We start from the raw sequence: 23,871 nt of genomic DNA on the forward strand, positions 1-23,871 counted from the left end.
TTCCAGATGTCCAGAAACAAGAAGATGAAGAGGCAAAGAAAGACCACTAAGTACAGGTCATCAACATCTCCAACAGCAAATGAAGTGGATTTGAGAGGCACCATGGTCATGAATCAAGTCCCCGTGGAGACAGAGAAGCAATAGGTACAAAATGTAGCGCTTAATACCTTCAACTGTAAACTGTTAGATGATGAAAGTTTTGTGTTGAATCCTGGAATTGGTAATGTGCCCATCTATAATATATCTTAATTTGAGTGGGACATTTATTCCTTTTTAGAACTGTTAAATTTAAGATGTTGTTTGCCAAAGATAATACATCTGAACTGATGCAAAAGTATTGCAATGTCGGAAAATGAAAATGATGTTAAGGACACTTTTGAAATGGCTGTATTATACGACGTTAGGCAGATTTAGGATGATAAAGTATGACATTACTCTATGTAGACATGTTATGGAGGCTGGACACAATACTGTTGTCAATTTGAAGTAAAACCACTCATTAGAAAGACAGACATAAATAAACTATTATTGTTATAGAAATAATCTGTGTGCACACTAAGGGGGTAAATGAGGCTGTCAACATGAAATATTTTCTCTAATACATAATGACTTCTGTAGCTGATTTAAGATATACTAGATAAGGGATGGCCAACCAATCAGAGCCCAAGAGCCTAATAATATCTATTGGTACTGCAAAGAGCCTACTTAACCTTTAATATATATGTGCATATACATGTTCCTAGTATAAACATGTGCATACATACCATACACACATACATTAAAAATGTAACATCATTTACAATATCTTCAGATATTCAGATGTCCCCACATGTTCCTTACATGCCATTCAGACCTCTCCACATGCCCATTACATAACCATCAGCCTCCCCACATGCCACCAGATCTCACCACATGTCCCTTAAATGCCATCAAACTTACCCACATGCCCTTTAAATGCCCATCAACCTCCCCATATGCCATCAGATATACCCAAATTTCCCATATATGCCATCAGACCTCTCCACATACTCCATTGCCATGTTGCCATTTTTGTATCACTGGAAGGGTCTATAACAGTTTTCAGTGATCTGTTGAAGTTAACATAAATTATATTATTAACGTGCCCATTTCCTTTAGCCAGAAAGGGACACATTAGTATATAATAATAATTATATAATAATGTAACCCTTGAGTTGCAACACAGCCACTTTTCGCACCCTGTTCCCTTTACAGCGCCAGCCTAAAATCATTAAGAGAGAGATTGTGGCTTATGATTGGTCCTCCCATCCCCCCCCCCTCCATCACCATTTAAAAGAAAAAGTGGGCAGCATGGTGGATTGGTGGTTAGCACTTCTGCCCTACAGCAATTGGGTCATGAGCTCGATTTCTGATCATGGCAATATCTGTGTGGAGTTTGTATGTTCTCCCCTTGATTGCGTGAGATTCTTCCATGTGCTCCGGTTTCCTTCCACACTCCAAAAACATACCAGCAGGTTAATTGGCTGCTATTAAAATGACCATAGTCTCTCTCGGTCTGTATGTGTGTGTGTGTGTGTGTATGTTAGGGAATTTAGACTAAGTTCTATTGGGGCAGAAACTGATGTCAGTGAGTTCTCTGTATGTCGCTGTAGAATTAGTGCCGCTATATAGATAAATGATGATGATGATGATGAAAGTGCTGCAGGAAAGTGATTTGCATACAGTGTTTTGTATTACAGAACCAGAAAAGCCCCAGAAAAAGAGCTGCATATACTACCAACTAGAGGAAGGGCATGTTAGTAAAATATATACATGGTACCGCAGCTTTAATGCATAACATGTTTTTAAAGTTAATTGGGAATATATTCCTTACAACTGATGCTTTTAAATTGTGATAGGATTGTTATCAAACATGATTGCATGATTTGTGTACTTGCATATTTGTGTAATATTTTTAGCTATCTTATGTACTTTGATTGCTAGTAAAGCGCTTCATTTTGGCTTTTAGTATATCTATAGACTAAACTATTAAAATACCTTTACCAAAGCAAATTTACCATTAACAGATCGATGTGAGTAAACTCCTGTTATATGACATGAATATGCTGAGGAGATGTTACTGCTATACTGCAATATACATTTTTTGTCTAATGCTTCTCTCTAGTGGAGGTATTTTGAATTACATTTTCCAAAATTACATTAAAAGAAGCGTTTCCAGCATAATTGTTATTGAGTAGCTCTTACCTCCTAGTCTGAGGTAATTGTAAACAACTGACAACTGAAGGGATTTTCCATCTATGAACTAACCATTATTTATTTGTTTATAATACCTTTAATGTCTTTTTCACACTTTACTCCTATTGCTTTCCACAATCAACTGTAGCCATGGTAGCTCATAAGATGTACAAGGCCTAGCATCAAAGGAGCTCAGGATTCAGACAGAACCATGGACCTCTAGCAACCCTTTCTGCATTCTTAACTATTAATGGCACATTTGGCAGGTGATGAGAAAAGATGACTTAAAAAGAATTTTTCAGTGAATTATTTCAGATTACTAAAGATGTAAGGTGATTTTTATTCAGTGACTTAAAGGAGGAATACACCTTTCTGGACTTTTTTTTCGGTAAATTAAACGTAACAGACAAAGGGTCAACTTGTACATAAAAGTCTCCATCTTGGTCAGATACACTCGTTAGTGGAGTGTATCATATGTTACCTGCAGCTGACAATTCTTCTTTTCAGTAGTATGGGGAATCTATACAGATTATATGGCATTTGAAAGGATCTTTTATCTTTTTTTTTTTAAATCTCTTTGTTTATAAAAATTGACAAATAGGTGAATACAATACACAGGAACAGCTGAACTAATAGTTAAAAATATAAAAAAGGCTGTAGGATAGAGACAGGAGACACAATCCCTCAGTTACTTTTCACCTGCTTAATTGTTGAAACTTTTGTTTTTGTACATTTTAAGCGGATTTGGGATTATGTGAATGGGGGGAAATCCAAGACTGGAGAAGGCTATGTGAAGGAATAGGGTAGGTACAGGGGAGAGATGGAGGGGGATTTTTAGCAGAAAGGGAGCTCAAGGTATTGAGTGCTCTAATGGTTCCTGGCAGCATAGAATTATGAGATTTGTACCAAAGTTTTGTGGAAGGCAGACAACCTATCATTAATAATGCTAGACATATATCCCATGGAGGAGACATACCATACGTGATTAAGCAAAGCTTCTCTATTTTGATGGTCTGTCTTTTCAATTCCTTAGCGATTAGGATTTTAGCTGCATTACTTACGGGAACAATGAGCCTATCCCATGCTTGCCTACTTCCAGTAGGCGACATTCGGGAGAGGGGCGTGGCTAGAAGGTGAGAGGGGCGGGGCAACTGGAATCGCGTCAGTTGGCCCCGCCCCAGCGGAAAATCGCAATTTTACTTGTGTGGGCGGGGCCAAAATGACGCGATTCCAGGTGAATCGCCTCATTTTAGCACAGGAATTTTGGGATGCGGGAGAAATGCCAGCTCTCCCGGGAGACCGGGAGACTGACCTGAATTTCGGAAGTCTCCCGGACTTTCCGGGAGAGTTGACAAATATGTCCTATCCACATGTTTGTTAAGTGAAACAATTTGTTTGTTTAAGGGAAGTACAACAGAATCGGCAAGTACCTGAAAATCCATTATTTGGTAGATTAAAGCAATAACCATCTTCCAGAATTGGACATTAAGGGGGCACATTTACAAAATAGAAAGAAATGTTCCCACAACCCCACACCCCTGTCTAGCAGAGATCAGAAAACTGGGGATAAATCTTCCAAAGCTTAGAAGGGACATCTGGTATATATTTTGTATGCATTTTCTCTCAAAGCTACATTAAATCAGGTTTTAGCTATTCTACACCTGATGTGACCCCAGTCCTTTGACTCTAGAGTGGTGTTTAGATCTCATTCCCAGTTGGCCTCATGAAGTTCCAGAATTTGCTGATCATAGCAGACTATGGAATTGTTGAGGATGGACAACAGGCCTCTGCTACCTACAGAATAAATACAGATGAGCTCTATGTGAGTTAATTGTCTTATCTCAGATGGCTTCATCTGTGAATAGATAACATTTTTAATTTGTATATATTGAAAAAAGTACGATTGTACTATACCATATTTTGCGCGTAAGTCAGCAGTCATGGTGGGGGTGGGGGTGCAACTATCCAGAGATATGGTGAAAGCATTAAAGTCTGCCTGAATCTATGTACATGAAAAGCTGTTGGCATTTCTAGGAGGAAACATTGGCTAACACCAGATTAGGTTGAGTGGTGCAATTTTATATAAAATGTTAGATTCATCCCAGATAGTTAGTGTTAGTTTGATTGTTGGAATTTCATAAGCCGGGGGAAGGTTGTAAACTTTTGGCAGGCCACGGAAGAAAGTCCAAATTGTTCTTATCCAGGAGGCATCTTTTTCGATCTCCACCCATTTTTTTATACCTGGTTTAGAATGCCAGGAAATCATGTGAGATTGATTTGAAGCTTGACAGTATTTACTCAATAGAGGAAGACCAAGACCTCCCGAGGTCGATGACTTAGATAACATTGACCTGTAAACTCCGGGTTGTTTGTTGGCCCATATAAATTTATTGCATTGAGATTGGACATTGACAAAGGTAAAGTAATTGTGGCAGGATGTTCATTTTTATGACATTAATTCTGCCTATCCAAAAGACGTAGATAGGGACCATGCTTTTAGAACCCTTTGGACTGTGTCAATCAATTGGATGGAAGTTCAATTGTAATAGTTGGTTATTGTTAGAACTCTGTCTGTTGTTTGTACCTAGCAGCAGTGCCTCATACCACCAGAGGTGCTGCTGTTCTGTTCCTGAACTCTTCTACGTGCATGATGGAGTTAATCTCTGTCACGGGCACTAGGAGTCTTTGCCCAGGATATCACCAGATGATGTTCTTACCAGAGTAATATAGCTGGTACTATGGTCCTCTGGTAGCAGGGTGACAACGGAACAGAAGAATCAGCAGATGGTGAGAGAATGCCCAAGGAAAGTCTATGACTATCAGCAAATGGTAATGACTTAGATGTCTGAACACGAGGAACCGGATGGACAAGTAAACGTGAGGAGAGTCAGTGGTCTGCGTACAGCGTGTTGTACCACTGCTATAGTGAGGAGGAATGTCTAGGAGTAGAGAGGAGGTAGTGAAAGTCAGTGGTCTGCGTATAGCAAGTTGTACCACTGTCTATAGTGAAGGAATGGATTCCAGGTGCAAGTAGGTAACGGGGAAGTCAGTGGTCTGCGTACAGCAAGTTGTACCACTGCTATATATATGTGAGGAGGGGCACGAGGAGATGAATGGAATGGAATGCAGAGGATACACGGTGCACACGGAACTTGATCCCACGATGATAACCACAATACAATAATAACTGACAAGCGCTGCTTGAAGTATACAAAGTCACTATAGAGATCCAGGAAATAGGAAACAAAGTCAATAGTAACAATAGCTTCAGTAGATGGAAGACTCCGGAGATGAACACAACACAGTCCAGACGGATATGCAATACAATAGCAAAGTAAATGGAAAGTATGCATACCGCGGTTCAGGAGAGCAGGCTGTCAAGGAGACGTGCAGGGATACCTGAACGGCTGAACGCCGGCATGAGGAGAGACCACTGGAGGATGGAAGCGGTAATCAGGTTGGTGCAGCGCACGGAAGGTAACTGGTAATCAACGGAGCAATACTCAGGAAGCAGTAGTAAGTGAAACTGGAAACATGAAGAACACGGGAGAGTTGATGCTGTCTGGTATCCGGCAGTAGCAGCTGAGGCAGCGGAGGGAAGGCACGCTGAACACAGGAGAGTAGAGGCGGTCTGGAATCCGGCAGTAGTAGCGAAGGCAGCGGAGGGGAGACACGCTGAACACAGGAGAGTAGAGACGGTCTGGAATCCGGCAACAGTAGCTGATAGGAATCAGCGGAGAGCTGACACAATGAACACAGGAGAGTTGAGACGGTCTGGAACCCGGCAGTAGTAACGGAGGCAGCGGAGAGCAGACACGCTGAACACAGGAGAGTTGAGGCGGACTGGAATCCGGCAGCAGTAGCAGATAGGAATCAGCTGAGTGCAGACACGATGAACACAGGAGAGTTGAAGTGGTCTGGAAACCACAATCAAAGTAGACAGGAATCAGCTGGAGCTGAATACACGAGGAAACACAGGAACACCTTCAGAGGCTCATGGGGAATGAGACTCCAATCTCATCAGGCAACCAGGTAATGATCACAGGTGGTTTAAATAGGGAGGGTTGCCTGATCATCCAATCAATTAAAAGCAACAGGTACTGAAGGTTTCATAAGGGCTGCACTTGCGCAGACCCTCAGGATGGCGGACGGCCACGGTTCCTGAACACAGGAGAAATGGCACTCACAGTCCGGTGAGTGACAGTACCCCTCCTTTTAAAGGTGGGCACAGAACACCTGGAACCGGGTTTGTCCGGAAACCTGGAATAAAACTTCTTAACAAGAGCTGGAGCGTTGAGATCTTCTGCTTTAATCCATGAACGCTTTTCAGGACCGAAGCCCTTCCAATGAATGAGGAAACTAAGCACTCCTCGCGAAATTTTTGCATCCAATATGTGAGTAATCTCAAAGTCCTCCTCTCGATGAACTTGAACTGGCCGAGGTGCTGAAGGAGGGACCGAGAAACGGTTGATGATAAGAGGTTTGAGCAAAGACAAATGGAAGGCATTGGAAATACGAAGGTTCTTAGGTAGTAGAAGTTTGAAACAAACTGGATTTATCACTTGAATGACCCTATATGGACCAATAAAACGAGGAGCGAACTTCATAGATGGGACCTTCAAACGAATATTTTTGGTTGATAACCATACACGATCTCCGATTTTAAGTGGTGGAATAGCCCGTCTCTTTTTATCTGCAAAAGACTTATATCTGGCAGTTGTCTTCTTTAAACAGGTTTTGACCTGAGACCAAATATTTTTGAAGGTCTGACAAACAGTCTCTACAGCAGGAACTTGGGTGGGAGGGAGGACAGGAAATTCCGGAAAAGACGGATGGTGACCGTAAACCACAAAGAATGGAGTTTTAGAAGATGATTCATGATACATGTTGTTATGAGCGAATTCAGCCCATGGAAGCAAATCTACCCAGTTGTCTTGGTTGGCTGAAGAGAACATCCTTATAAAAGTCTCAAGATCTTGATTGACCCTTTCGGTTTGTCCGTTTGATTGAGGATGGTAGGGGGATGAGAGTGATAATCGGATACCCAAGGTCTTACAGAGGGCCCGCCAGAATCTGGAAACGAATTGCACTCCTCTATCTGAAACAATCTCGGTATGACATCCATGAATACGGAAGATTTCTTTGATGAAATAATCAGCCAGAGTAGATGAAGAAGGTAAACCGGTCAAAGGAACGAAATGTGCCATCTTCGAAAATCTATCCACCACTACCCAAATAGTATTGCACTTTTTACTAGGAGGAAGATCAGTAACAAAGTCCATACTAATATGGGTCCATGGCTTGGAAGGAATGGGTAGTGGTTGAAGCAAACCCGCTGGAGTTCTGCGGGGAGTCTTAAACTGGGAACACAATTTACAAGCAGCCACAAAATCTTTGACATCTCTCCTCATAGAAGGCCACCAGTAACTTTGAGAAAGAATTTCAAAAGTCTTGCGTTTACCAGAATGTCCGGAAAAACGAGAAGAGTGAAACCACGAAAGGATTTTCTTCCTAAGAGCAGGAGGCACGAGGGTTCTCCCAAATTGTAGCACCTTAGTGGAAGAAGCAGCCAGAGAAACACATTTGAGGTCTAATATAGAGTGGTTAGGACCATCTTCAACGTCTGAGGACGTCACAAAAGCTCGAGATAGGGCGTCTGCTTTTTTATTTTTCGCAGCTGGTTTGAAGGTTATGATTAGTTCAAAACGAGAAAAGAAAAGAGACCATCTTGCTTGACGAGGATTCAAACATTGAGCAGACTGTAAATATGACAAATTTTTATGATCAGTAAAAATTGTCACATGATGACGAGCTCCTTCCAACAAATATCTCCATTCCTCTAATGCTACTTTTATAGCCAGCAACTTCTTGTCCCTGATGGTATAATTCTTCTCCGCAGGCAGAAGATCCCGAGAGTAAAAGGCACAAGGATGGAATTTTTGTTGCTCCGATCTTTGGGAGAGAATGGCTCCTAAACCAACATTAGAGGCATCTACCTCTAGGAAGAAGGGAAGCGTCACATCAGGCTGTCGAAGAACAGGAGCGGAGGAGAAGGACTCTTTGAGAAACTGGAAGGCTTGAAGGGCCTCAGAGGACCATTGTTTAGTATTGGCCCCTTTACGAGTTAGGGCCACAATAGGAGATGCAATCGAGGAAAAGTCTTGAATGAAGCGTCTATAGTAATTGGCAAAACCTAAAAAACGCTGAATTGCACGAAGAGTAGTTGGCTGAGGCCAATGTAATACAGCATTCACCTTTTCTGGATCCATCTGAAGACCAACTCCGGAGACAATATATCCCAGAAATGGAATCTGGGGCAACTCGAATGAACATTTTTCTAACTTGCAGAATAATGAATTTTTCCGGAGTCTGGAAAGGACCTCTGCCACATGTTGATGATGAGAAGGCAGGTCCTGAGAAAAGATTAATATGTCGTCCAGATAGACGACGACACAAACATATAACAAGTCCCGGAAGATCTCATTAATGAAACCCTGGAAAACAGCGGGGGCGTTACATAACCCGAAGGGCATTACTAAATATTCATAATGACCGTCTCTGGTGTTGAAAGCTGTCTTCCATTTGTCACCGGACCTGATTCGAATTAAATTATAGGCACCACGAAGATCCAACTTGGTAAAGATCCGGGCTCCCTTGATACGATCAAATAACTCAGTAATAATGGAATGGGATACCGATTTTTGATAGTTATGGCGTTAAGTCCACGGAAATCTATGCAAGGACGTAATGACCCATCCTTCTTTTTTACGAAGAGAAACCTTGCTCCAGCGGGAGTGGTAGAAGGTCGAATAAATCCTCACTGGAGATTCTCTTTGATGTACTCAGATATGGCTTGAGTTTCAGGTAACGAAAGTGGATACACACGACCCCTGGGAGGAGTCTTGCCAGGTTGAAGATCAATCGGACAGTCCCACGAACGATGAGGAGGAAGACGTTCAGACTGAATTTTATCAAATACATCGGCAAAAGAAGCATACTGAGTAGAAAGTCCCGGTGAACAAGGTGAAATGAAGGATTGCTGTATTTTGAGAGGAACGACTTGAGAGAGGCAACGATGATGACATTCAGGCCCCCAAGACGTAACTTGAGGAGTGTGCCAATGTCACTCACCAGACTGTGAGTGCTTCTTCCCGTGTGTTTAGGAACCGTGGCCGTCCACCATCCTGAGGGTCTGCGCATGCGCAGCCCTTTCAAAACCTTCAGTACCTGTTCCTTTAACTTAATTGGCTGATCAGGCAACACTCCCTATTTAAAGCACCTGCTGTCCATTCCTCGTTGCCTGATCTTGGAGTCTCATTCCCCATGAGCCTCTGAAGGTGTTCCTGTGTTTCCTCGTGTATTCAGCGCTGCTGATTCCTGTGGTTTCCAGACCACTTCTACTCCTGTGGTTTCCAGACCACTTCAACTCTCCTGTGTTTCATCGTGACTGTTAGCTGATTCCTATCCGCTGCCTCCGTGCACTACAGTCCTCAGACCACTTCAACTCTCCTGTGTTTCATCGTGACTGTTAGCTGATTCCTATCCGCTGCCTCCGTGCACTACAGTCTTCAGACCACTTCAACTCACCTGTGTTTCATCGTGTCTGTTAGCTGATTCCAATCCGCTGCCTCCGTGCACTACAGTCCTCAGACCACTCCAACTCTTCTTTGTTTCATCGTGACTGTTGCTGATTCCTATCCGCTGCCTCCGTGCACTACAGTCCTCAGACTACTTCAACTCTCCTGTGTTTCATCGTGACTGTTTGGCTGATTCCTATCTGCTGCCTCCGTGCGCTACAGTCTTCAGCTCATCTCAACTCTCCCGTGTTTCCTCGAGACTGCTACAACTGATTCCTATCCGCTGCTCTCCGTGCTCAACAGTTCCAGCTCAGCTCTACTCTCCCGTGTTTCATCGTGGCTGCACCCGCTGGTTGCTATCCGCTACCTCCGTGTACCTGCAGAGTCCTGCTGGCTGCTACTCCTCAGTTCTACTCGTGTCTGAAGCAGCTGATCCGCTCTCCGTGCTTCTCAGTGTTCCTGCTGGTGTCTACTCGCCAGTCTGCATCGGATCTGGGCCTCACTGCTTTCATCTCGTCTAGACCATCGCTACTCTTCAGGGTCCTACAGGAGTCCAGTTCTACATACTACTGCTTCCTGAGTATTTGTTCCCCTGCTGGTCTACCTACCTGTGCGCTGCACCTACTTGATTACCGCTTCACCCTCCAGGGACTTCGCATCCTGCCGGCCTCCAGCCGTTCAGGTATCTCTGCACTCCTGTCTGACAGCCTGCTCCTGAACCACGGTATGCATACTTCTCATTGACTGTGCTGGTGTATTGCATATCTTGCTGGACTGAGTTGTTCTCCTCTGGAGCTTACTATCCGCTGAGACTTTTGCCATCATTGACTGTGTTATCTTTTGCCCAGATAGTTTCTATGACTTTGTATTATTGCAGTGCTGTTCAGTCATTACTATATTGTGCATGTCATTGTGGATCAAGTTCAAGGTGCCCGTGTATCCTCTGTATTGCAGTCTCTCCCCGTGCTCCTCCTCACATATATATTCAGTGGTACAACTTGCTAGAGGCAGACCACTGATTCCTGTTTCCAGTGTCACCTGTTCCAGTGTCCTCTCACATAGCAGTGGTACAACTTGCTAACGCAGACCACTGACTCCCTGGATACCTTCACATGGATCCCATTCCTTCACCCAGACAGCGGTACAACTTGCTAAACGCAGACCGCTGACTCTCATCACCTCCTCGTTTCTGTTGGACATTCCTCCTCACTATAGCAGTGGTACAACTTGCTACCGCAGACCACTGACTACCCTCACGTGTCCTTTGTCCATTCAGTTCCTCGTGTATTACTACATATATATTACCAGTGCTGCTAGTCATAGACTTTCCCGAGCATCTCTATCATCTGCTGTCTCCTGTTCCGTGATCACCCTGCTACCAGAGTACCATATTACCATCTATACTCCTCTGGTAAGCTTATCACCTGGTGATCCCTGGGTAAAGACTCCTAGTGCCCGTGACAGCCAGTCAATCTGGGGAGAATGACGTTAAAGCCATGGAAGGCCTAATACAATCGGACTGGTAGTAACAGGAAGAATTAAAATTGAAATTTCTTCCTGGTGTAATACACCAATTTGAAGGGTTACTGGAGACGTACTCTGGGTGATGAGACCATTAATAATGCGTGATCCATCAATAGCAGTCACAGTAATAGGTATTTTCAGAGTAATCACTGGTAGGGACCATTGATTCACGAGGGATTTAGAAATAAAGTTTCCTGCAGCTCCAGAGTCAATAAGTGCTTGGGACATGAAAGATTTGGTAGCAAAGGAAACCGTAACATCAAAAGCACAAACTTTTAATTTCGTAGAACATGGAGAGGACTCCAGGGACCCTAACTTCACCTCTCCAGAACTGGTTAGGGCCTGGCATTTCCCGATTTTTTAGGGCATGAATTGAGCATATGAGTAGAATCAGCACAATAGATACAAAGTCTATTTTTTACTCTTCGGTCCCTCTCCTCTGAAGTTAATTTGGAGCGACCTATCTCCATAGGTATCACCGGAGATGAAACTTGGCGAACTTGAGGACTTGAGCGAAGAGGTGCTTTAAATGAAGTTGTTTTTTCAGACTCTCTTTCACGAAATCTCATGTCTACACGATGGCAAAGAGAAATCAAATCTTCTAGAGAAGTAGGTAATTCTTGAGTAGTCAGTGCATCTTTAATTTTATCAGAAAGCCCCTGCCAGAAGGCGGCAATTAAAGCTTCAGTGTTCCACTGAAGTTTAGAGGCTAATATCCGAAATTGAATGACGTACTGGGCTACAGTACGAGAACCCTGACGTAGACGGAGGATGCTGGATGCAGCGAAAATAACACGACCAGGTTCATCGAATACACTTCGAAACGTGGAAATAAATTTGGCACTATCTTGTAGTAATGGATCATTTCTTTCCCACAGAGGGGAAGCCCATGCGAGAGCTTGTCCAAAAAACAAGGAAATGAGATAGGCTACTCTGGAACGATGAGTAGAGAAATTGTGAGGTTGAAGCTCAAAATGAACTGAGCATTGATTTAGAAAACCCCTGCATGTTTTGGGGTCTCCATCATATTTTGAAGGAGTAGGCAGGTGTAGCGTGGAAGCAGTAGACACCTGGGATGGCACTGGAGAAACGGAGGAAGGCACAGGAGCATCAACAGTAGCTATGATATTTTGCGCAGACGTTATTTGGGAGGCTAACGCCTGGCAACATTGCAGCAATTGTTGTTGGCAAACATCCTGTTGTTCAATACGGGTAACCAGATACTGCAGCATCTCTTTAGCTGTAGGTTCCGCTCCTGGGTCTGTCATGGCCTGATCTTACTGTCACGGGCACTAGGAGTCTTTGCCCAGGATATCACCAGATGATGGACTTACCAGAGTAATATAGCTGGTACTATGGTCCTCTGGTAGCAGGGTGACAACTGAACAGGAGAATCAGCAGATGGTGAGAGAATGCCCAAGGAAAGTCTATGACTAGCAGCAACTGGTAATGACTTAGATGTCTGAACACGAGGAACCGGATGGACAAGTAAACGTGAGGAGAGTCAGTGGTCTGCGTACAGCAAGTTGTACCACTGCTATAGTGAGGAGGAATGTCCAGGAGTAGAGAGGAGGTAGTGAAAGTCAGTGGTCTGCGTATAGCAAGTTGTACCACTGTCTATAGTGAAGGAATGGATTCCAGGTGCAAGTAGGTAACGGGCAAGTCAGTGGTCTGCGTACAGCAAGTTGTACCACTGCTTATGTGAGAGGATACTTGAAACTGGTGCCACAGGGAAACAGGAGTCAGTGGTCTGCGTACAGCAAGTTGTACCACTGCTATATATATGTGAGGAGGGGCAGGAGGAGATGAATGGAATGGAATGCAGAGGATACACGGGGCACACGGAACTTGATCCCACGATGATAACCACAATACAATAATAACTGACAAGCGCTGCTTGAAGTATACAAAGTCACTATAGAGATCCAGGAAATAGGAAACAAAGTCAATAGTAACAATAGCTTCAGTAGATGGAAGACTCCGGAGATGAACACAACACAGTCCAGACGGATATGCAATACAATAGCAAAGTCAATGGAAAGTATGTATACCGCGGTTCAGGAGAGCAGGCTGTCAGTGAGACGTGCAGGGATACCTGAACGGCTGAACGCCGGCAGGAGGAGAGACCACTGGAGGATGGAAGCGGTAATCAGGTTGGTGCAGCGCACGGAAGGTAACTGGTAATCAACGGAGCAATACTCAGGAAGCAGTAGTAAGTGAAACTGGAAACATGAAGAACACGGGAGAGTTGAGGCTGTCTGGTATCTGGCAGTAGCAGCGGAGGCAGCGGAGGGAAGGCACGCTGAACACAGGAGAGTAGAGGCGGTCTGGAATCCGGCAGTAGTAGCGAAGGAAACGGAGGGGAGACACGCTGAACACAGGAGAGTAGAGACGGTCAGGAATCCGGCAACAGTAGCTGATAGGAATCAGTGGAGAGCTGACACGATGAAGGCAGGAGAGTTGAGACGGTCTGGAACCCGGCAGTAGTAACGGAGGCAGTGGAGAGCAGACACGCTGAACACAGGAGAGTTGAGGCGGACTGGAATCCGGCAGCAGTAGCAGATAGGAATCAGCTGAGTGCAGACACCATGAACACAGGAGAGTTGAAGTGGTCTGGAAACCACAATCGAAGTAGACAGGAATCAGCTGGAGCTGAATACATGAGGAAACACAGGAACACCTTCAGAGGCTCATGGGGAATGAGACTCCAAGATCAGGCAACCAGGTAATGATCACAGGTGGTTTAAATAGGGAGGGTTGCCTGATCATCCAATCAATTAAAAGCAACAGGTACTGAAGGTTTCATAAGGGCTGCACATGCGCAGACGCTCAGGAAGGCGGACGGCCACGGTTCCTGAACACAGAAGAAATGGCACTCACAGTCCGGTGAGTGACAATCTCCTTGCATTATGCCTCTAGCTGTGCTCTGTGCAGTTCATCCGTTTGTTCCTGGCTGCTGCTAACCTGCTCCTGTGCTATTTGATATATACCTGCTGGACTGAACTTCTGTGTATGACCCCTGCCTGTACCTTGGACCTTGCCTGCTTGCCTAAGACCCCAAATCGTTTGCCTGTACCTTGAACCACGCTGTTTTGCCTGCTGCCCTGACCTTTTGGACAGACTTCTGGACCTTGCTAATTTGCTTGATCTCTGCCTGGCTATTTGGATTTGTTTGTCTGATCACTGCTTTATTCCTGGACTCTGTCTGCTTTCCTGGACAGTCTTGTGCCTTCTGGACTGGGGTAAAACTTATAATACCAGTTCCTGCCATTTTACTATACAGTCTCCTTAGGAACCTGTTCTTATGAGTGGATCTGAGTATTCTTTGTTTGTGTATTTACCTGAATAAAGACACTTTGCTTTACACTTCTGTTGCTCTTCATGAATACACTGGGATTCATAACAGTTATAGTGTTTAGTTATAAAGATGCCTAGATACTGGATGGCTTTGGGCTTCCAGAGGAATTCAAAATTGATCTCCAATAGTTTCTATAGACGGGCAGATAGATGAACTTGCTGTTATTAACCTTAAAACTAGAGAGCGTACCGTAAATGTCCAGTTCCTGAACTAGGTTTGGGAAGGAAGCGTATGGGTTTGTTAATGTAAGAATTATATCATTCACAATGAGCGGAATTTTGTAATGCTGGGGACATAATTGAATCCCTATAATGTTTGGATTAGCTTCTTTTCTAGCAGCCAAATGCTAGATACAGAGGGCATAAATCAATAGTGAAAGGGGGCATCCCGGTCTTGTGCTGTTGCTTAGATTGAACCTTGGTGATTTTAAGCCTTTTTTTGAGACAGAGTATGAGGGGTTATAATATAATGCTTGTATGGCATGGAGGTAAACGAAAGATGTTTCTGCTGCATGAAGGGCCATGACAGCCTGTTGAATAACTTCCTGGCAACAAACGACTGGCAGATTATAGTCATTAATGTGATGTATTAAACTAATAATTCTGTGTGTATTGGCACATGCTTGATGGGATGGGATGAAGTGTCCCCTGGTCAGGGTCAATTATGGTTGGCAGTAAAGGGTTTAATCTGTTTGCCAAAATGTTGGCGAGAAGTTTGAGATCAATATTTAAAAGGGATATTGGTCTGTAATTGACATAGTACTAAGGGTCTTTATTTGGTTATGGAATAACTATGATTTTCAAGTGAGTAGTTTTGGGGTGAAAATACACTCCCTTTTAAAATCTTGTTATAAAGTTGTAATAAATGAGGGAAGAGAAATTGAATAAAAATGTTATAGTAGGCCATGGGAAAGCCTTCAGTGCGGATCTTTTTTTTTTTTTTTTAACTCAGACTGCATTTGTTCTATAGCAGTGTACATCTTTTAACAAAAATACTAGCACAATTCTTCCGTTAGTAGTGTACACAAAAATGTTTGTTATAAACTACCTGTTAAATGGCAATTGGTGATAGAGAAGAAGAGGCTTTTTTTGTTTATTTTTTAAATCTCATTACATTTTGGTGCAACATTTTTACTAAATCATAGCAATCAATAAAACATTGTGGCCATTGTTTAACCTGCAATAGACATAAAAAAAGCTATTTGGTGATTGGTTGCTGTGGTTTCGCAAACATTATGCACCTGACAGCAATTTTATAAAGTGATCCCAATTACTATTTTTGTCCATATTGCGCTTACATTTATGAATAAAGCCAATCCCATAAATTCATCCCATAGCTGCTTATAACCTAAGAGGGTGTTCTAGTGATGGTAGAGATGGGATGTTATTAGAAAATTATTTCATTTTATAATGATTAAGTGACATATGTTTTGCATTACAAATATACAGTATTCCGTTTGAATGTTCTATCTAGTGATCATGAGGTCAGGACTGAACCCCTATTGGCAGTAGGGGTCCAGTGATGGCAATGCTTTTTTAAGAGCTCAGCTGCTATCTTTAAATGCATTTATAAATGGCCATTCAGAGATAAGGGGTCTCCATGGGGAGAAGAAGATAAGCAGTGACTCTGATCCCAGAAAATTGTACTATTGTCCTATTAGTCTCTTTCAGTACCACTATTAGACATAAAACAAAACAAAAGGAGGCTGAAAGTAAACAAAGCAGAAATAGGAATAATATCTACACTGACCACCAAGCATTTCTTGAATTACATGGATCTGAAAATTTATATAACTTTCCTACCCAAAGTTATGACGTTTGTTATAGGCTCCATTTTATTGAACAACTGGGTGTCTGCATTCCCACTTATATCTAACAGTCAATATAAGATTAATGTGAAATATGTGTGAGGTAAAGGTCATTTTTTGTAAAGTACCTGTTCATGTGACCACGTTCTCTCAGAGCCATCTTTCACACAAGTGTCTAATCTCAGTTCTGTGCCTGTTGCTCCATGTTTGCTATCAATACAAAGGTTGGATGCCACATTTCGAATCTGCAAAGAAAAATATAAAAAATTCAAATTTCAATATAACAATATAGGTATATGGACCAAATTAATGTTATATGTATTGTGAGAAAGTCACTGGATTAGGGTATGATGGCAGGTATATTTCACCTTGGTTCCCAACCTACTTGTTTTAAAACCCCAGGAAAATGTTAATGTCTGTGAGTTGTTGAAGGGCTATAGGCTGTTGAAAAGCCGTAAAAGGGTCCTGTGGTATATGGTGTTTATAGCAGGCGACAGATTTTACACAAGTCCAAAGGTTTCATGCAACGGACTTCAGCCGGTTTTATTCAGTAAGAAAACAAAATAAAACTCCAAAATGAACACCTTGCCTTTTGGCCTTAACTAAACACTGGTCAATCCTGACTAACAAACTAAGACAAAACAAAAAGAATTTGCAGACATCCACTTTAACTGGGCATGATACATCACAAGCTTAAACCATCTACCCAAGAGGTAATACCTCAGAATGTCTAATGCCCACTTAATAGCCAATGTTTCCTTTTCTACAATGGCGCTCCTCCTCTCATGCTCATTGAGCTATCTACTCAGATATATTACAGGGTGCTCCTCCTCATCCCTGGTTTGTGACAACACGGCACCTATCCCTACATCTGAGGCATCTGTCTGTACAATAAACTCTTTTGAAAAATCTGGCGTTATTAATACAGGCTGCATACATAATGCCATTCAGCTTATGAAAATTGTTACAGAAGCGTAGACTGTCCTCCAGTTTTGGATTAGCACTATGGTGCTGGACCAATCACTGTTAGACTCTTCTATAATACTGAGTTCTAACATTTTTTTTACCTCCTTGGACATAGCTTCTCACTGGGCTTTGGGTATCCTATATGGTTTTATGATGACCTTGACCCTTGGCCCTGTAATTATGTCATGTTTTATTATGGAGGTTTGGCCAGGTAACTCTGAAAATGCATCCGTGTTTTTTATGATGAACTCCTTAGTCTCATTCTTTAGGAGCGCTGAGTCTCCGATGCCTTTACTTCAGGAATCAAAAGATGTTATTGGTGGGCCCAGTTCAGGAACTATGGCTAACCTACCCTTCCAAGGTTTTATTAGGTTAACATGGTAAATTTGCTCAGGCTTTCTTTTCCCCGGCTGATACGCTTTATAGTTAACTTCACTTAATTTTTCCTTGTTTTCTAACGGGCCCTGCCATTTGCCCAAAAACTTGCTTTCTACATTGGGCACCAGAATCAGAACTCTGTTCCCAAGGGTAAAGGTACATGGCTATTTTACATCCTCTGTTGAGCGCATTGTGTCTGTTCCACGTGCTCCTTGACAATGGGTACCACTGCAGCAATCCAGTCCTGCAGCTGTTACAATTGTTCAATTACACTTTTATACATAGTACATTCCCCTTCCAACATTTGTTTTGTCATATCCAGCAATCCTCTATGGAGTATCCCAGATAATAGATCAAAAGGAGAGAGCCCTGTAGAGGAACTTCTCTAATGGCCAGTAACAAATATGGCAACAAATACTCCCAGTTTTTCCCATCTCTGTCTACAACTTTTTAAGCCTGGTTTTTAAGGTTTTGTTGAATCGTTCCATCAAACCATAAGTCTGGGGATGATGCCCTGAGGTGAGTGACTTTAAACAAATTTATACATTTCTTTCATGAGTCTAGATATGAAGGGGGTGCCTTCCTCAGCCAGACTGGAAAATGGAACTGACTCAGTCAGTTCACAGGACACATCCAGTGCCAATGACCATCAGTGCAGTCAAACGCCTCTATTCCTTTCGCACCAGAGACCATACGGGATTGCCATAACTTCCATAAATGTGTAAAATCTCTCCCTATTATAGCAGTATGCAAAAAGGAAGAGACCAACAATATTCATCTCGGCAGTGACATAGTGCTGGGTATCACCATGTATGCATGTTTCCCAAACAGTTATTCGCTGCATTTTGAGAAGCTTACAAATCTTGCTTCACCAGAGGTAAAATAGTACAGGCTAACCTTGCAAAGAAAGACATTCTACGACATTCAAACGCAGGATCACATTGCATGGGTTCTTTTATGACTGGACAATTAGCCACAACATGTCTTGGCATACCACACCTAAACATTTAAGCACATAATTGATAAGTCTTTTGAGTGGCGGGGACCTTTCTGGCCTTCATTTTGCTTTCTTAAATATAGGGATGATGTGCTTTTCCAAAGTGCTCTAATTTGGCCTCTCCTGGCCACAGAAGGAATTAGGCTTGTTCAGGCATGTTTTGGCAAGCTCCAGTTGTGCATTCTTATGCCTCTCTCTTAGCAATTGGGCCCTTCTGAGTTGGCGACAGTTGAAATTAAAATTGTCGTACCTTGTGTTTGAAAGTCAGCTTGAATGTGCTTTGCAGTTACACAAGGTGCTTTTTCCACCATTCGAACAATACTGTGCTGTAATCTTTGATCAAGTTTTCCCTTGCGACCACTTCCAAGGAGGTTATCTACAGTGCCAGGGGTCTTAAACTTCCATATAACATTACATACGGTGGAAACAAGAACATCAAGGTCTTTGGAAATTACAGCCTTGATATTGTTCATGCTTGGCTACATTATTTTGCCTGACCTTCTCAGACAATTCTATAGGTTTTGCAGTATGCATTGTGACACACACAAAAAGGAGAATGAGTCATTTTCTTTTTTAAGCTCATTTAATGAAAGATTTTGTATTGTAGACACATGCAACTCACCACAGGTGAGTTCAGTTCACAGTGAATGAGAATTGTTGTCTTGAAATTTAATTATTTCTAACTCTTTCTAAAAGGTCGAAGTAATCTCCCCAGATCATTTGAGGACTTCTGTGTGGAATAAGCCAAGACTCAGCAATTTTTTTTGCCTTTTGCATTTTATTCCACAGCAAACTAAAGAAATTACTTATGTGGATAACAAAATAATTTTTATTTCAACAATTATGTTGTGCTAGAAGCAGGAAAAATGGGCAAGTGTAAGGATCAGAGTGACTTTGACAAGGGCCAAATTGTGATGAGTAGACAACTAGGTCAGAGTATCTCCAAAACAACAGGTCTTAAAGGTTGTTCCCGATATGCAGTGGCCCCTGGCCAGGGAAAGGCACACTAACCTCTCTGTCCTCTCCACTGCTGAGCGCTGCATTTTCCCCCTACCAGCCACCATCTTACTTTCGGCTCTGCACATGCAGATCCGATCCTTTTATCTCCTTCTTCTCCCATTCACTGGGTACTCTCTCATTAGCCAAAGGATATTTAAAGCACCTGTAGCAAACCTAAGGTGCCTGTCCTTTGTGTCAGCTTCCTTGCTAGTATTAAGACAAAACTCCATGTGCTCTCTTAGCGCTACACTGCTACACTGCTGCACTGTATCCTGCTCCAACTGTCCACAGTGGTAACAATCTGTCCACAGACTGTCTCCCTACTGTATTCTGCTCCAGGGTCTGCAGAGACTACAACCTGTCCGAAGACCATTACACTATTTATTCCTGTTCCACAGTCTGCAATGGTTGCTACGTGTGCGCAGACTATAATACTCTAGGATCGTGCTCCGCTGTTTCCTAGTAGTTACTAGCTGTTCACAGGCCCACTCCCTTCTGTTACCTGCTCTGCTAACCACCCTGCTTAATCCTAAAACATCCAGATTCTCCCAACAGGTCTCATCTAGCACTCTCTGAGATGTCTGCTTCCTGCGGGGCAGTGGTCGCGAAGCCTGTATCTCCTTGTTGAGGTCCCTGGTGAAAACCATCTGCTTCAATAGACTCCCTGCCTCTGGGTTGAGTAGAGCCAAGCCAGGTAGATTGTGAGGGGCTGAAAATCCTAGCATTTGTGCACCAAGTAAGGACAATCAGTGAACCAATGACAGGGTCATGGGCGCAAAAGGTCATTGATGTATGTGGGGAGCGGAGACTGGCCTGTCTGGTCTAATCCCACAGAAGAGCTACTGTAGCACATATTGCTGAAAAAGTTAATGCTGGCTATATAGTAGAAAGGCTCCCTTGAAGAAGCGTTGGTGAAACGTACGTCGGGAAGTGACGTCATCACTGACATCACTGAACCTGGAAGTAGCGGCTGACAGTTAATGCACATTGGCTAAGACTTATTTTGAGGCATGAGGGAATAATATATACTACCCTCCATAAAAGGCGTTATCTATGTTAGATCTCATGATTAGGATTTTGTGAGACCAGTATGAGTGGCACCGCATAGACACTATCATTAGAAGCGAGGCTTCATAAAACATGAACATATCATTACTTCTAGCAATAGGGGATACATTTGTTTTCGGAGATATTGTACTCAAGATATTGTGCTGGATAATATCGAGAAGATCTCAACCAATATTAAAAGAATATGATAAAATATGAAAGAATACAATTCAATCTCCAGCATAATAAATTAATACAAATAAACAGTCTTCCCTTTAACAAGGCATATACTGATCAATCTATGCAATAAACTCCTCTCTAAGTAGGAACTATGACACTTATACAGCCATATAACTAAGAGTTGTTTAAGGATCTGCTAGTAAGTTCCACCTAGGAACAATGTTTTAAGACATAAAATAATCTTTTATGATTTTATCACATATAATATGTGAAATATATATGGTGTACCACTGAAATCTGGTGGATAGATACAACTTATAGGGAGTTTTCCCCTGTATAGTTATCACACAAAGGGATTGCCAATTCTGCGGTCGGGTCACAGCTTACCTGGCCAGACTTTTGCACCCTGTATTTCTGTATTCTGCTTCCAGGCAGTCTCAGAACTCTTTTGCATTCTGCTGCTACCAGTTGCTATATTCTGATCCAGTTCCCCTGATGCCAGCAACCCTGGGCCTCAGCATCTACAAGCCGCAGTCTATTGCACCCTGTACATCTGTATTGTGCTCCTAGGCTTTACCGGTACTATTGTGCATTATGCAGAACACCACTACCAATTTATATCCTCTCCTCTGTTGTTTCTCCACTAGGTTTCCCTTAGCACTAACTCAGAGTACCGTGTTCTGCTGCACGTAAACAGCCAAGCCCATATCCCCTTGCGGGGGTCACTGGTGAAAACCTTGAAGCTGGCGTCAAACTAGGTAAACCCATAAATGTATCCGCTGACCTGGAAAGTGTGACAATAGTGTACTCCTATATATGGAATAAATGGTATTTTACAATAAGATTTTCTATGAGCAATTGATCTTTGCTCCGGAATTGGTCAGGTCCACTACTTACGGGTTCACAGTTTTAATTTACTACATATTAGGTCTACATACCCACATACATATTTTTTAAACAAATATTTCTACATTATATCTGGATTTGAGTTTCATATATTTTAATGTAATGTCAAAGAAAAATGGCTTTTAATATTGGCTTATTTTCAGTGGAGTGCCACTTAATTTCTTTTCTTTCAGATTTTTTGGTAGAAAGGCATCAGAACAAACAGTGCATCGCAGCTTGCTGCCTATGGGGCTGCATAGCTGCAGACTGATTAGAGTGCCCAAGCTGACATCTTTCCACCACTGAAAGCGTCTGCAATGGGCATGTGAGCTCCAGAATTGGACCAGGGAGCAAGGGACAAAGGTAGCCTGATCTGAATCACATTTTATTTTATATCATGTGGACGGCCAGGTGCGTGTGCGTAGTTTAAATGGGGGAGAGATGGCTCCAGGATGCACTATGGGAAGAAGACAAGCTGGTGGAGGCAGTGCGATGCTCTGGGCGATGTTCTGCTGGGAAACCTTGGGTCCTGGCATTCATGAAATGTTACTTTGACATGTACTACCTACCTAAACATTGTTGCAGACAAAGTACAACCCATCATGGCAGTGGACTCTTTCAGCAGGATAATGCACCCTGCCACACTTCAAAAATTATTCAGGACTGGTTTAGAGGAACATGACAAAAAGTTCAATTCCCCAGATCTCAATCCGATCAAGCACCTGTGTGGGGTCTCTATATATATGTATATATATTTATACACATCTCTATATATATATGTATAAATGTGCTTATATGTGTATATATATATATATATATATATATATATATATATATATATATGTATATATATATATATATATATATATATATATATATACAAGTTAACCCGTGCATGATACTCATGCATTCTAGTCAAATCAAGCTACTTAAGGTGTTAAAAAGGTTCTTGTCATGCATTTGGGCCATAGCCCAGGCCTCAACCACCAACCACTCCCCACTGTCACCCCTGGCAACCACCAACCACTCCCCACTGTCACTTCTCCTTCAAGAAATATATATATATTTTTTTAAAATCTTTATAAACACTTTTAACAATTAACAAATTAAAAACATCTTAGTATACCAAATTTCAGCCCTTTCTGAATTTTTTTTCCACACACACTAAGAATTTAGTAGGTCAGTGTATAACTCCGCCCAGCAGGTGGCGCTGCAGCTTGGTTTTATTTTTTCCACACACACACAGACTAACACACGCCACTTGACATTTATATTATAGATATATATATATATATATATATATATATATATATATACACATATAAATATACACACATATATATATATATGATATACACATATCATATATCTGTATATATATATATATATATATATATATATATATATAATATATATATATATATATATATATATATATATATATATATATATACATATATACAAAATCAGAAATCTGTGATGGGATTGGTTGGCACAAGTTCTTGTACTATGGTTTATTCTAAAAAGCAAATATTTGTATATTCAATATGTTTTATGACTTGCTCTAGTTATAGAAGATGTTTAAAAAATGTTTCCCAACTCAAAAGATAAAATAATATCACACGCTGGCCAAATCATTTGCCACAACACGTGCTTTGCATTACCATTTTTGTGTTAAATTACTATGTTTATGCCCCTTGAAAAGAAATATATCCAATCACACAAAACATTACAGAGTAAATAATGTTTGTATGAGGAAATTAGGGTCCATTATGCTCTAATTAAATTTCTTCCGCAGCTAAATATTTATGATAATGTTACAGTGACTAAGGAGAATACATGGAGTGATTTTTATTTATTTTTGCATAGAAAATGGCAGAAATGGTTTGTGTTTGGAAAGTTAAGCTTTAGTGTATGAGAAACAGTAGAAGATAAAGAG

At 41.9% G+C, this 23,871-nt stretch overlaps 1 protein-coding gene across 1 annotated transcript in view; it reads right to left on the reverse strand.

Annotated features, from left to right (window-relative positions):
- The window catches only part of GALNTL6 (polypeptide N-acetylgalactosaminyltransferase like 6), a 1,017,111-nt gene that overhangs the window by 17,450 nt on the left and 975,790 nt on the right, over positions 1 to 23,871 (reverse strand). The window contains exon 10 of the mRNA XM_075197705.1: positions 16,609 to 16,725. Within this exon, the coding sequence (XP_075053806.1) occupies positions 16,609 to 16,725 (117 nt within the window). The remainder of the gene's footprint in view (positions 1 to 16,608; positions 16,726 to 23,871) is intronic.

Source organism: Mixophyes fleayi, chromosome 1 (genome assembly GCF_038048845.1).
Source record: "Mixophyes fleayi isolate aMixFle1 chromosome 1, aMixFle1.hap1, whole genome shotgun sequence".
In the NCBI taxonomy this organism is placed as follows: Eukaryota; Metazoa; Chordata; class Amphibia; order Anura; family Limnodynastidae; genus Mixophyes; species Mixophyes fleayi.